The sequence below is a fragment of the Phoenix dactylifera genome, chromosome 18 (assembly GCF_051530095.1).
Source record: "Phoenix dactylifera cultivar Ajwa chromosome 18, Ajwa_hap1_PhDact_Kaust_v1.1, whole genome shotgun sequence".
In the NCBI taxonomy this organism is placed as follows: Eukaryota; Viridiplantae; Streptophyta; class Magnoliopsida; order Arecales; family Arecaceae; genus Phoenix; species Phoenix dactylifera.
This window is the reverse complement of record NC_143207.1, coordinates 11916096-11929747: the sequence shown is the minus strand read 5'-3', so window position 1 is coordinate 11929747 and position 13652 is coordinate 11916096. Positions and strand designations below refer to the sequence as shown.

General features: G+C 42.4%; 1 protein-coding gene across 2 annotated transcripts; it reads right to left on the bottom strand.

The window, feature by feature from the left end:
• Window positions 1-1703: 1703 nt before the first annotated feature.
• On the bottom strand, window positions 1704-8240 carry LOC120107229 (pectin acetylesterase 8-like). 2 transcript variants are annotated; one of them, XM_039120415.3, is made up of 13 exons: window positions 8107-8240; window positions 6129-6250; window positions 5847-5929; window positions 5479-5608; window positions 4440-4519; window positions 4198-4284; window positions 4001-4125; window positions 3751-3811; window positions 3510-3563; window positions 3355-3432; window positions 2897-3002; window positions 2408-2553; window positions 1704-2102 (listed from the first exon to the last, which is right to left on the bottom strand). In XM_039120415.3, exons 2-13 carry the CDS (start codon window positions 6247-6249, stop codon window positions 1980-1982), a joined length of 1194 nt encoding a protein of 397 aa, XP_038976343.1. In that variant the 5' UTR covers window position 6250; window positions 8107-8240; the 3' UTR covers window positions 1704-1979. The 2 variants fall into 2 exon arrangements, with proteins under 2 accessions (XP_038976343.1, XP_088570220.1); XM_088714094.2 differs by having other exon boundaries at window positions 1834-2102; window positions 6129-6182; window positions 8107-8235.
• Window positions 8241-13652: the final 5412 nt, after the last annotated feature.

Here is a 13652-nt window from a genome sequence, read left to right as displayed (position 1 = left end):
TTTTGGCTAGAAAAAAGGCAAGTACCAATATCACAAGTATTTACTACTACCAAACATGATCTCATAACTTTGGTGACTGGGTTTGCCTCATGCATTATCCCCACCACATGGGCAGAAAATCTGGACTCAATGCTAAAAAATAATAAGAAGAAGGATATGTAGCAAGTTATTGGATTTTGGTTCCACTTCAATCCCTCTGTGTTTTTTTTTTTTTGGTGTGTGTGAGGAAAGGCTGAAAATAGCCCAACAACCTTATATCTGTTATTTTATTCCCTACGGAATCTCTAAAAACAAAAAGAATGAAGTCCAAGAAGTTAAGATGATGTTGTGCAGACCAAGAAGTAGATCAGCAGCACCACTTATTACAGATTGTATCATTTAATCGATTCGTCAATTTTTAGCTAAAGATGTGTCACTCTATATAGGATCCGGATTTTGCTTTCCTTTGATGCATTTGCTTCACTGATTTTCTTTTGCAAAGTCATGCTAAGTGGGTGTCTCATGTTTTACTGCTATATTTATACATGACTGTGGTAGCAATAAAAGATTTATAGTTGATCCAGTAACGTGGGTGCCACATGGATCCTTTGTAACCGTCCATGCCAAACTAAGCAAAGGGAGGTATCATTAGATAAGCTTTCTTAGAGTGGGGCAACACTGAATACCCAAAAGAATGCTAATATACCTTGAAAGGATGAGTTTTAAGAACAAATTTTGAAGAACCTCAGTATTTGAAAGGTTGAGTTGATTTAAGTAAAGAATCTGCATTAATAAAGAGAATTTAAGGGTTAGGAATCCTTAGAATTGCAGGAAAGAATATATCAAAAGATTATTTTTGTGGAAAATAAAAGAAAAATTTGTTTCAGTATTTCCATTGAGGAAACCGCACAAATAGGAACAATTACAAGGTTTGGTTATCGATATGTGAGTGATTCTTCATGTAAAAGCTCGCTGTAATCAAAACCAACTCTGACTCAAGTCACTTGTCAGTTACACGGCGCAAGTTAGAATACTTGCATCGCAAAAGGTATATTGAATCTTTAAGAAGCATCAACTAGATAATTCGCAAAGCAACAGATGAAGAAACAAGCAGCTTTTGAAAGATTTGACAGCATTACCAGCAAGTTTTGCAGTCTGACAATCGATTCCTATGGATCAAACTCTATGATACAGGATGTAAAATAACCTCTGAATGAGCAAGACACATTCCTTCTATGATGTTCATGGTAATTTACCAGATCAAAAGAAAAACCCAACAATTATGATAATTTAGAAGAGAATTATTATTGTGATAGGAGAATTATGGTAATAAGAGGAACTTGAGTCCATGATATCTTCCAGCATATAGTGTTATCATGGATATCAAAGACTAACAAGAATTATCTTAACGCTCATTGTTCTCTGCATAAAATAACAAAATTCAATTAAATCCATGACTCAAAATTTAAAGTGATTTTTTTCTAGTCTCCTAGATGCTCCAGAATATCAAAATTTAAGACCAGCACAAACTTAATTAAGGTACTTTAGCACTTTTCACCTGATCTGGAAAATAAAACATAAAATTATGATGCTTGGTAAGCTCAAAGTTCTGGAAGCAACATCTCTTCTCGAGAAGTTGACAAAATATCTAGCTTGAATTTTGAAGAAGTTAGGAGCCAGGAAAACAATTGCATAATCTGCTGATTCTTTTGCCAATACGATACTTTGCAATAAAGAACTTGATTGATATTTAGATATATTGTTCCATACATTCCCTTAATGAAAACACCAGTTGGGATCTGGCCCCTCCATTCTCCTTAAAAGAATAATGTCAAATGCATGAGTCATGAAGCAAGACACAAGCGAAAATTTGGTGCTGATGTGCCTTGCCTTATTCTAGGAAACATAATTGTTTGTTATTTCCTCTAATTTTGAGCTTTTAATTATTGCAAAAAATGTACTATGATGAATGAGAATAATAATGGAGAATACTGTAATTGCTATGCTTCCGAATTGTCCTCAAAGATGCGGTTGTGACATGTTGAGTCACAAGGGTAAGGACAGTCGATCTTTTGGAAGGCAATCCTATCATAAAACCAGTCTCCAACTGCCTTTGCAATTGGCTGCAAAAAAAAAAAAAAGGTTATCGAACATTAACATATATAGTAAACTAGGAAATTTGGAGGACAACTAATTTCTATAACTTTTAGCACTCGGAGAATAAATAACCTAACCAGAACTTTGTATACTCCACCTAGAGGGATATCAACTACCTCAAGAACCCAAAGTTCAAATCTAACATGATATATTTGGTCAATCAGAGAAAGAGGGTAATGCTAAAATTAAAAGAGACATGAGGGTGAGTGCCATGCAGGCACTAATTTGTACTGTTATCTAACAATCTATAGCATATGGTAATGGATCTTACAATCTTCTCAAGCACAGGAGAATTAGAACTTAGCCATGTCTCTTGCATTTCTGACTGGCAGTGGGCATAACAAGAATTTATGAACATGCCTGTAGAAGAAGAGCTCCCAAATCCAGCCAGTGCATTTAGAAATTGTGTCCTGAAACCTATTATAGCAAATGATTTTGTCAATAACATCATTCAACTGAGCAACTGATTGCATAAACTTCAGAACAGTTGTCTGACACTTTACAACTCTATCTCACTGCAATATGATATACTTAAACAAAGCTGGTTCACAACTGGTTGCAAATGACTGAATGCAATCAATGAATCAAATCAGAACAGACATCTTTTGTAGATTGGAACACATTCTATCCAAAAGTTTAATTGCTAAAAGCAGATATATGCCTTTCTCAGATGCTTAAACTTGAGCTATTCACTAGATTTTTTTTTTTTCACTGCAAAAAGGGACTAGATTTTTCACTAAGTTGAGTGTTAAGTACTAACCCTGCATGATTTGAAGTTGAGATGAAGAGCACTGCTGTATATCAAGCTTGCAGTCATGCCACGTACCATGAGGATCAGCAACACCTGGTACCAAAATATTTTTTATCTGCAATGGGGAGGCCTAGATTTCAGTGACATGTAGTTTGCATCATCAAGCAGTGGCTCATTCACCCTGAAGGGAAGATGAATAAAGAAAGAAAGATCAGAGATTTTTTTATTATCATTTTAGATCAAAATATCATCTAAAAGCTATCTACGTGAACATTATATGAACATACATAATTTGAGTGTAAGAAAAGGAATTTAATATGTCATTCAGGGAATATTTACATTGACTATATTCTGTCTGGCACATGCATATAGTTGCTTGTTCTTCAAAATCTTTTCCTGGTTTAGTAAATTGACTTACAAATCAAACTGCGCAATAAAACACACTTGGTGCAAGACTAATTTCATACCTGCCATGAATCATATGCAGCATTTAATATGAAAAGTGGTGTGCGTATCTTCTGCACCATGTTTTGAGGGAAAAAACACTGCATTTTCATTGAAAGTGTTGGTAAGATAGCACAATAGGGTTGGTGGAATATTTGTTGATGTTAGACATACAAACCATGCTTGGTGTCAGTCTCGAAGTGCATGAAGATGGCAAATTCTGGGCTGATCCCTAAAAGACATGCATAAACCAGTCAACTGGGGTAAATAATAGTTACAATGAACACCAGAGAAGATAGGTTGCATCAATTATGACAATTTCACTTCCTAAATGTTTATCTCTAAGGAGAAACTGTAGAAGCCTCGAAAATATATTAAGTAAACACTTATTGTATGTTATGAAACTATTAGGGGCATACATGTGTCGTCACCACATCATTGAAGAAGGCCTTAATGTGTTCTGTTCCAGTAATATCCTTCCTGTTATTTGCAAGATGTCATCAAATAGAATGGTAAGTAAAAACTTGACATCATATTGTAACCATGATTAGCAATCTTTATCCATATTTTTGAAGCTGGTCTTTTATTAATGTATTTTTGGAGCTGATTAGAGGTGTGAGTCAAACACTCCGATTAAAATATCAAGTACGCAAAGGACGAATAACTTACAAATTGATAAAATAACCAGCATCTGAAAGACATTTAACTCTGGTACCCAATGGTAAAAGGGCACGGAAGTTGTCACAGTGTAGAATGGATGTCAATCCACCGGCGGAACAGCCTGAGAGAAAAGCCTGTAATCACTATTAGTGTCATAAAGGAAATTCATAGTGAACACAACAAACTAGGCCTTGAGAGAAGCTTACATTTTCAGCCTTGCTCATTCCCCTTGCAAGTAGATCTTCCATAACAGCAAGCCATACCCTTGCTCCTCTATAATGAAGGTTGGTGGTCTAATCAGATGCATGCATGGAAACAAAGTTAATTTACATATGTTCCAAATTCTGTACATGATCTTAAGCCTATTTCATGAGCAAACCTCTCTATTCTCACATTTAACAATATAGATAATATTGCAGCAAGAGAGAGCACACTAGATTGAACTTACAGGATTTACTCTCTTTACATCTCCCGTAAATGATGAACCATCACAGTAGCGAACCTTGACCTTGTTCCAATTGTAGAAGTCTGGAAATCACATTCCAATCAACTGAAGTTGCCAGGAAATAATTTGAGACCAAAAACTACTCACCGAATGCATATTGGTTTTGTAGCATTAATACCAGAATAGGGGAGTGCTCTTTATGTTGATGTGCTTGGAGAAGACAATAATGTGTGCTAGAAATATAAGAATATTTTCTTTGCCTGTCTCAACATTGTTTTGCTTAAGAAAAAAACAATCTTATGGCCTTGAAATGTCAGTTTTTACCAATATCACATTTCTATATAGTTGAAGACAACTTGGTGTATATCCCAGTGTGTTACAACAAGAAGAATTCATTGCAATTCAATTCAGCAACTTTCAAGGTAAGGACCAATTGTAGATATTCCTCATTGTTGTACCTTTCACTAACACTAACTGACTGGCCTTTTATGAAGATCCATGGACAAAACAGCTAATGGATTTTTGCTTTGGCCTAATGCAGACAAAGATGTTCATTGTTGTCACCGACTGATTTGACTTAGGAGTGGAGAACAGGGATCATGGTGCAGATTTTTTAAGCAAATTGAAATGAAAGCATGGGCCATTAAGGTGTTCAATCATTATAATTTCCCACAGCATCCAAATTTACTGACATGAAGCTTGGCTTGTAGATCTACATAGCTTGAAACAAAAGAATTATCAATCTATCTTAGGTGCAGTGTACATGAAGAAAGAGACAGATTGGATAAAGTTTTTTTTTTACTTAATGGTATAGTTGAATCAATACTATTTTGGAACTAACATGAAGCAATATCATCTGATGCAGGTAAAGTTTCTAACTTTTGAATTTTTAGTTGAAATATAGGTTGCAAATATTTTATCACCACAAATACTAAAGTCTTGCAATATATCCCAATCTGAGACTGGTTTAGAAAAATCAAAAGAAATTAAAGCGATGCAATGGCCGATTTAACAAACAACAGAGAGTTGTTAAATGCCATACCTGGATTAAATGTTTGCCTGTTGTTTAAAATCCCAGAAAAGGCAATCTGTTTCACCATTTGTCTGGAAGAGCCTAAACGGGTGCTTTTGCGGGCTAAACAAGTTGTTACATTGTTGCACCATCCACCTCCCTGATATTCAAATGAAAATACTGAAGTGACAGCCATTCTTGTTATATTAGAAAAAAAATCTTGAGTACAATGAATTCAGAAACGGATGAAGATAAATCTCAATAGTGGGAACTGAACATTTGCATGAGATAGCAACAACCAATCGCTCTTTTGACGAAGAACGGATGCTATGAACAGGCATGAAAGGGGAATAGACATTGGCTAGTATATTTGATCAACAGTTCAAATATAGTCTGACCTCGATATGTACCAACCAATTGTTCACCCCTGATCCAAAACCTGGAGACAGATGATAAGCTGGGGGGCTTCCATCCAAACAAACTGCATGATGCATCACGTAGGTAAGAGATCAGTGGCTCCATGTTAAAATCCAACCACTAAAAGAGGAGACAAATTAGAAAAGGAAGATTATTTCAGAAAATACTCAAGGATGCTTGTTTGGTGCTTGACTATTTTGTTTAAATCAATGAAGCCAATCAAGATGGGAGGAGAATCCTGAGTAATGATGACTTATTCTCACCTGCTCCTTTGGCCACGGCACTTTCAACATACGTGATGTCCACAAAGTACCCTTCTGCTTTCAGAAATATCAGCAAACAAATCAGAGCATAAATCCATGTACGCAATTTAGCATCTACCATTCTGCAGAATCAAAGAAATATATATTTATAATAAGACAAAGTCTGTAGACTCTTTAAAATTGGTGCAGTATGAATTGATGTATTGACACTAGAAGTATAGTGGAGATTAGATGCTCTAGCTCCAATAACTCTTGTATACAGAAACAAGTTGGATGCCTCGAATAATTCTTCAACATTCGGTTGATTTAGTTTACCCATAGTTAGTACTCCAAGACTTTTATGAATAAAAAAAGTTATAAAAAAAGCTTTAAAGTACTAATCATGAGCTACACTATTATTTTGAAATTGGAAGCAGTAAATTCAGAATTTAGCAGTTTTAATTTAAGAATTTTTAATCATGGAATTGCATAAGTAGATCCAGAATAGTCAGAAGCAAGAATTGATCTAACTTTCTTTTCTTGAGAAAAGGGGAGGGAAAACACAATGGATCTAACTTTCAGTATACAGCTCTAGATTGTGGGAGAAATATATTCCAACCTTATTAAGAAATTCTTCTTCCTCTCTAAATGCTTAAAAAAATTTACCCAACGAAATTTTACCAGGTGATCGAATTTTGCATAGGCTCAAAGCCACAAAATTTTATTAACTTAAGTCATTCGATGTTCATGATCCAAAAGCCAAAACAATTCTTTTTTTTTTCCTCTTATTTTTTTTTCCCTTTGGATCCCATTGCCTAGCTTTCCTTGGCTAAAAATTTAAATATCAGGTCACCTTTCAGAAGATACTTAAAAAATGCAGCCGTCTTTAGATTGTTTGCTAGAAATGAGCCCTGAAGCGCAAATTGGAAAACAAAAGCCTTCTAATGTAAAACACCAAGCAGAAAAAGAATCTTCTACCTAGAAGGAAAAGAATCCTTGAAAAAAAAAAGAAGAAGGCTGACAGAGAAACTACTGAAGATTCAATGGAACTAAAACACTTAAATTGCTAAAATGAAAATCTAGCAGTGAATTGTATTGGCGAGATTAAATGCAATGATAAAAGTAAGACAAATTCGATATGTTTGCAGGACCTTGTCTGATTGATATATGTGTGTGCCTGTGAAGGATGAAGTATTAAAAATATTCATACCATCTTTCTTTCAGAAATCTAGTACATTCCTCATTCATTCGTTAAAGAATTATCAGATAAAGTTATTAAAAAAAGTTCGACCAACTTTCACCATATAATTCACCTACCCTGGGAAAATCCATGCCTTTTCATGTTTAAATAATCATGACCAAAGCCATGCTTCGTTTTCTCAAAACTTCGAAAACAGAGTTTCCCATCAAAATTCCCAGATCTCATTACAGGCTCACTGAAAAGAATACACCCAAAAAACCTCTAATAGGGGAAAACCAAGATCATTCACTGGCCAAAAAAAAAAAAAAAAATCCAAACAAGAAATTATATAAAAAGAAGGCAAAAGAGGAAGCTTTAAAAAATAAAAGAAAAACTCTTCCAATCCAACAATTCAAGAAAAGATATAGCAAAAGGTCCATCTTTGAGCTCGTATTACTAAACTCTTTGATTTTTGACACTTCCAAATGACTCAAAACCAAATCGCGTTGACTTGCCCCACGATTTTTCCTAGAAAGAAATTAAAAAACGACCTCGTCTGATCCCATACATCCAAAAAAAAACAAAAACGAAGGGAAAAGATCCATTGTGAGTTCATAACATACAATTTTAATACTAAATTCATCGATTTCTAACACTTCAAAAAAAAAAAAAAAGAGTGAGACAAAAATGATCTCTACCAGTATCTTGCCCAAACAGATCTGTTTTTTAAGAAAAAAACACATTTTTTTCTATAAGAGCGCCTTTCAAGAAGAAAGGAGAGAGCAAAGGATTGAAACTGAGGGAGTCTGGAGATCCTACCCGAAACTCGAAGGTTCCCCGCCAAGTCCGGCAATGAACTCTTTCCCGCCGGAAATCTGAAACAATTTCCCTTGGTATATGACGGCAAAGAGACAAAAGACCCCTGTTCACATATATAAAACAATACCTTGTCCGAAGGAAAAGGTTCTCCCGTATATAAAAAATATAAAAAAAAAAAGACGGTGGCCATGTTCTCTTCTTCTTCTTCTTCTTCTTTTTTTTTTTTTTTTTTTTTTTTTTTTTTTTTTTTTTTCTTTTTTTTTTTTTTTTTTTTTTTTTTTTTTTGGTAAAACGGCTATTCATTTCATATAACTCTAACGTGAGTACAACCTGCTAAATCGTGGGAAAGTAAAAGATACAAGTAAGGATGAACATCATCATCAGACGTCCAAGTAAAATCTCCGGAATGCCGGGCAGCATGGGAGGCGACCCAGTCTGCAGCCCTGTTCGCCTCTCTGAACACATGTCCTATCTGAACGTCGCCCATCAACCATACCATCCTACGTACCTCTCTAATGAGGGGATGGCCATCCCCAAACCGATCCGCCCCTCGGAGCCACTCGACAACCACAGATGAATCCCCCTCAAGGCAGACCCGCTCCACACCAAGAACCTGCCACACATAGGATATACCCTCCCAAGCCGCCCGCAGCTCTGCTCCGACCACAGAGAGTCCAAGCGTACGCCGCCCTCCTGCCGCTATCATCCTGCCATGGTGGTCCCTAACCACAAATCCAACCCCTCCAACCACACCATCCACTGACCGACTGCCATCGAAATTTACTTTAAGATAGCCAAGGGGTGGGGGTACCCAAGAAACAAGGGCAAACCGGGGCGCTGAAGTAGCGTGGAGAGTACCCCAGATGTCCCTGGCTATCCCAGAAGAAAATCGCATAGTAGCCACAAGAACCTCCCTCGCAGATAGCGTCGCTCTATCCACCACCCTCCTCGGGGGCGACCTCCTCCCCTCAAACAGGCCGGCATTCCTATCCAACCAGATGTGATAGGACAGGTATGCCACCAGAATCCCTACCTCCACAGATCGGGGACTCAGCGTGGAGGCTCTCAACATCTGAATCATATCCTGTGCAGAGACTATCGAGTCGGGTAGTAGGACCGGTGATCTCCTCCATATCTCTCTGGCTCTGGGGCACTGCAGGAGGACATGCTCGATCGTCTCCTCGCTATCTGCACACTCCTCACAGCACTGAGAGACCGCCATGCCATGCCGGGCTAACAAGCTCCTCGTAGGAAGGCAGCCCCAGGCCACCTTCCAGATGAATAAAGCCACTCGCGGATGAATCCGCAACCTCTATATCCAGCCACCCTCAATCTGACGATCTGGCTCCCTACCAATCAATGCTCGGAGATCTCTGACCCGTACCCGCGTCCGTCCCGTCGGAACCCATATTAGCCTGTCGCCCCCCCCCCCCACCAGTGGGAATCGGAATAGACAGAACCGACTCCGCCAATCGCTCTCCAAAGACCTCCCGGACCATCTCCTCCCTCCATCGAGCCCCCTCTAGTGTCATCAGCTCACTAACCCTGCAGCCAGCTAATCTCGTCGCATCAACCATGGTCGGCATACGGCAGATCGGTATCTCGGTCACCCAACTGTCCTCCAGCACATCAATAGACCGTCCATCGCTTATGATCCATCTAATCTCTGGAAGCACCACCCCAGCTCTAGTGCAAATCTCCCTCCAAATCGGATAATGGTGACGGTCAGCTCGCACCCCAGGAACCAGAGCTCCATATTTGGCCCTCATCAGTGAAGACCACATACCCTCAGGCTCAAGCATAAATCTAACTGCATGTCTAGCAACTAGTGCCTCCCGCGTGGCCACCAGAGACTGCACCCCCAATCCTCCATAGCTAGCCGGCTGGCACACAACATCCCAAGCCACCAAGTGGACTCCCCCTCTGCCACTGCACCTCCCCCAAATAAAGTCCCTAAACAGCTGCTCAAGGGATCTCAGGACTGTAACTGGAATGATAGTATTGGAAAGTAGATAGATAGGGACCGAGGTAAGAACTGAGCGAACCAAAGTGATCCTACCCATCATCGAAAGTGTATGCATCTGCCACCCCTCGAGTCTCCGTCTGATACTGAGCTCCAGAGCTGCACAATCCCTCGGCCGCAACCGCTGACCAGAGAGTGGGACCCCTAGATATGTCATCATGCCCTCCTGCTCTCCCACCCCCAGGATCTCCACTATCGAACGCCTCACAGCAACTTTGGTCTTTGGGATGAAAATAATAGATGACTTGGACTGATTGACCCGCTGTCCTGATGCTGCACAGTAGTCCCGAATAATCCCACAGATGATCCGAGCCGACTGCACCGACGACCTGGCCAAGAGCAGACAGTCATCAGCAAACAACAAGTGGGAAATCGGAGGGGCCCTCACCACCGGTCTATAAACCTCCAGCTCCTGAGAAGTCACTGCTCGTCGTAGAGCTCTAGACAATGCATCTGAGCACATAATGAATAATAGGGGAGAAAGGGGGCACCCCTGACGCAACCCCCCTGTCGACACAAAGAAACGGGATGGTGTCCCGTTCATCAAGATAGCAAAGGAAGGGGCACGTACACAGCCCATCACCCATCTGATCCAAGTCTCAGGAAATCCAAACCCCTGCAAAGACTGCTGCAAGAAGTCCCATCTCACCCTATCGTAGGCCCTCTCCATATCTAGCTTGATCCCCATCAAGCTCCTCCTCACCGGGGCCCTGCCGAGATCAAACATAAACTCCTGGGCAATAAGTACATTATCAGATATACTCCGCCCCTCCAAGAAAGCTCCCTGCTCTGGGCTAATAAGCCTAGGAAGGACACACCGCAAACGGGCGGCGAGAATCTTCGCCGTCACCTTGTACAGGGTCGTACAAAGGCTAATCGGCCGAAAATGACTCGGCTCCGTGGCATCCTGCCGCCTCGGTATCAGGGTGATAAAAGTCCTCTGCCAATCTGCCGCCATCACTGCTGTACTGAAAAACTGCTGTATAGCCGCCATCACATCTCGACCCACTATCATCCAATATCTCTGAAAAAATAAGGGTGGGAAACCATCCGGCCCTGGGGCCTTGTCCCCCGCGAGGGACCTCACTGCCTCTCTGATCTCCTCCTCCGAAACTGGTCTGGTCAATACAGCTGTCTCCCCCTCTGACACCCCAACCTCAGGCGAATAGATATCCACTATGCTCCCACCTGTAGGCTGCTCTGTCCACCTAGCCCTGAAGAAATACTCCATAACCCTCTGAATCCTCTCCGGATCCTCTGACAACTGCCCCCTCTCATCCCTGATAACTCTGATTCTGTTCTGATGCCTTCTGATAATTGTCGCCTGGTGGAAAAATCTAGTATTTCTGTCCCCCTCCACAATCCACTGTACCCTCGATTTCTGTCTCCAAAATATCTCCTGCTGTCTAAGAAGGCCATCATGCAGTGTCAATAGTGATCTGAGCTCCCCCATCTCCCCATCTGCTAGACCTCCCCTCTGGTCCTCCTGAGCCTGTAACCTAGCAATTGCCTCCTCAGATTCCTCAATCCTCCTGAAAATATCTCCCACCTCCTCACGGTTCCACCTCCTCAATCGTCTCCTCGTCAGCTCCAGTCTACGAGACACCCGATACATAGCATCTCCTCTAACCGGAGCACTCCAAGCCTCCCTCACCATCTCCCATGATCTCGGATAACAAAGCCATATTTTCTCAAATCTAAATGGAGGCCGAACTGGAATAAAAGTGTCTGTACTCACCAGTAATGGACAGTGATCCGACGCAATCCTGGGCAAATGGCTCACACGGTGATCCGGGAAGCACTGAACCCACCCAGCAGTCGCACAGGCCCTGTCAAGTCGCTCCCATACTCTAGCCTGGCCCTGCTGATTATTACACCATGTAAATCTGGAGCCGGAAAACCCCAGATCTATCAAACCATTCGATGTCAAAAAATCTTGGAATTCCCTAACCTTCCTCTCATATGAGAAAGGTTTTCCCCCCATCTTCTCCTGAGGATCAACGATGCAGTTGAAATCACCAGCCACCATCATAGGGCACCCCTGACTAATCAGCTGAGACGCCTCCTCCCACAATGTCCGCCTCTCCCTGAAGTCAGTACTGGCATACACTGCAGCAAGCACCCAAGAAACACCACTACCCTCCGAAATCACTATAACCACCTCCTGTGTACATACATGAAATACATCCACCCTGCAAGAGCCCTGCGCCCAGGTGACTATAATACCACCCGACAACCCCTGGGACTCAACTGCATAAAATCCCCACGACCGAGGAACCGCTCTCCTAGCCTTCTGAAGACTCCTTCCGGAAAGCCGGGTCTCAAACAACACACATATATCCGGACAGTGCAGCTGCACAATCCTGCGGAAGGCCGGCGCAAAAGAGGGCTTCCCCGCGCCACGACAATTCCATAAGGTGACCTTCATTGGTCACCCAATGATACCTCACAACCCCCAACCCCGGGGCTGCAATCATGAAACACCACTTCTTCAATAGCCCCTCCACCCCCCGGGCCTACCGGCTTTACCCCCTTTGCTGCTTCCATCATCTGAACAAAAAGTCGCTGGTGATCCCTTCCATCACCGGCTTGTGCCAAATGGCACGCACCATCTCCTGTGACTATCTCCCTCGCCACACATCCCTCTGTCATCCCCCCTCTTACCTCAAGGTTAGCACCACCACCAGAGTTGAGAAAGCTGGACTCACCCGCCGCCTTCCTCCCCATTCCCATCTCAGAGGATTCACAGCTATGCCCCCGTGCCATAGTATGGCACCCACTGAATGTTGGGAAGTCCCTCGGACCAGTTGCCTCTCCTGCACCCGCACCAGCATCCAAGCCATCACCCCTGGCTGCTCCGCCTTGGCACTTCACCATCGGACCGTTGCCGGCACCAAACAGTCCCGTCGCCTCCTCCTCAGGCGATCTTGCCGCCGTGGATAGGGCCGGAGCCAAACTTCTCCCAGCCGACCCCGCCCCACCGGACGCCTGCGGGTTATGGCTGCCGGCCCTGTGTACCTTTTCCCTCCGGGGAGGTCGTCCCCGCGCCGCCGCAAGAGGCGGAGGGGAACTCTTGGACCTCCGGCGGAATGGAGTCCCCGGCCGCCCTGGTCTCGCCGCGGAGAGAGCCGTCCCTCCCACGGACGGGCCTCCCACCTCTAGGCCCGCCGGTTTGGATGGGCTCCTCGCCCGTTTCGACGGACTCGGGCTCGGTCCGCCCGAACATAGCCCACCTCCAGCGCTGGGCTTCCCCACAGCCGGGCCCAACTCAGAATTGGCCCGTTTCAATTTTCTTTTCGGCACAAACAAAGCATTACCTTCCTCCGGGACCCTTAGGCCCTGTTTGGGGGAGCTGTTGGAAGTAGAGCTGTTAGAAGTAGAGCTGTTGGAAGTAGAGCTGTCTGAAGTAGAGCTGTTATAAAAAGCTGTTTGCTGTTTGGTAACTACATTCGTAAAGTGCTGTGGTACTTTGTTTTGTGTTTGGTAAACAAACTGAGAAAGTACTTTTGTATGACAAAATTAC